The 1613-nt window shown below is 38.4% G+C and overlaps 1 protein-coding gene across 2 annotated transcripts in view; it reads right to left on the bottom strand.

The window, feature by feature from the left end:
• The window catches only part of EIF2AK1 (eukaryotic translation initiation factor 2 alpha kinase 1), a 14260-nt gene that overhangs the window by 10092 nt on the left and 2555 nt on the right, over positions 1-1613 (bottom strand). For both annotated transcript variants that reach the window (XR_003570564.1, XM_027878159.1), the window contains exon 3: positions 37-173. Coding sequence is in view for 1 of the 2 variants with exons in the window: in XM_027878159.1 (XP_027733960.1) it covers positions 37-173 (137 nt within the window). In the remaining variant the exon portion in view is untranslated. The remainder of the gene's footprint in view (positions 1-36; positions 174-1613) is intronic.

Genomic DNA, 1613 nt, shown 5'->3' with positions numbered 1-1613 from the left:
ACGCAGAGGTTGCCAAAGACGTGTAGCAAAGCTTACCCCGTTAAGTATTTGTTGATTAGCTGCTTTCATCAGCTCGGTAATGGCTCTATTGTGCTGCAGTCTTACAGTGCTGAACTCATCACAGAAGGCAAAAGGAGAGAGCAGCCCCGTTCTGGTGAAAGCCTGCCGAAGAACTGCACAAAGGGACACAGGAAGGTCAGAGAAACACTAAATAAAGCCTGCCAATAAGACAGTGTAAATGAGAAACTTTATTTGAAAGGTAACACATCTGAAAAACCCAACGGACCCTCCTACTCTAATGCTGGTCCCGTACTCCTTGCAATAAAAACTAATTAAATCCAAAGTAGAGCTGCTTTATGGGCATCCCTTTGCATTTGCCAAGCCCTTCAGGGTCAGAACAGCACCTCGTTTTCTTCCTCATCTCAGCTGATGAATTATACAAACATCCACCCCTTCACTTTTTTGAACCAATTTTTATCAGTGAAAAGAAAAAATTCAAAGCAGGTTCATCAATTAAAAGGACTCATTTATAATCAAAAGCGATAATGTCAAGGTTTTCTAATTCACATCCAAGCCCACAGACTTATGCATATCCTCATAAAAAAGAATGAAGGTCTTAAAAGAAGCCTGCTCATAGTTTTTTAAGGTGTTTCTTTGGTATCAGTATTTCACAAATCAGCCTATTACTTGATCTTTTCAAGGAGATAAAGTGTACGGGAAGTGAACCTTCAAGAAATCAGGAATTTTGCTACACAAGCCTTACAGGGACAGTTACACACACTAGAGAAGTGGGAAAATCCCACTCACGAGAACATGAATACACCAGCCAAAACCACAAAACAGATACAACTGCTGGAGTAGAGGTTTCTTTTATTCATCAGATTTTGTTCTACCAGGGAAATACATTTAAATTATACCAGTGGAAGAATGTAATTTTCCACATTTAAGTAGTACACACAAGCAGCTACACACTTTGGAAGATGCCCAGGCTGGTTTTTATTGTTCCTCTCACAAAAGGAGGAACTTTGGTAGGTTTTTTTTTCCCAGATATCTTTTTGTTTGGTAAATATTAAGACACAGGGCCAAACATCTACATCAGACTTTAAGAACAAAAAAAAAAGAACACTACAGTTATCTGCACTGTTATTACTGGATGTTATAAATGGCTTCAATATTAACTGTGAACTATGAGATTTAATTTTCTACACAGTATAGTAACGAGAAAAACCTTGGATATTGTTTCTCAAATACAATAAGTATATACCTAAACGAACAAAATACCCAAGGTAAGTCACACACCAAGAAGACAGGTTTTAAAAATAACATCCCCTTGAATGAAAAAGGCTTCATAGCAAAATAAAGGATTTTCCCAGAATGCAATTCTGAAAAGCTTGATGAAGACTATGCTACAGCTAATTATTTACCATAGAATCATAGAATCATAGAATAGATTGGGTTGGAAAAGACCTCCAAGATCATCAAGTCCAACCCCTGATCCAACTCCAATTACTATATCATGGCACTAAGGGCCACATCCAATCTCTGCTTAAAAACCTCCAGGGATGGTGAATCCACCACCTCTCTGGGTAGGCCGTTCCAATGCTTGATTACCC

The sequence above is a fragment of the Empidonax traillii genome, unplaced genomic scaffold (assembly GCF_003031625.1).
Source record: "Empidonax traillii isolate 1590-97213 ecotype Southwest subspecies unplaced genomic scaffold, ASM303162v1 scaffold39:size2480183, whole genome shotgun sequence".
Lineage (NCBI taxonomy): Eukaryota > Metazoa > Chordata > Aves > Passeriformes > Tyrannidae > Empidonax > Empidonax traillii.
This window is presented reverse-complemented; position numbering and strand designations above follow the sequence as displayed.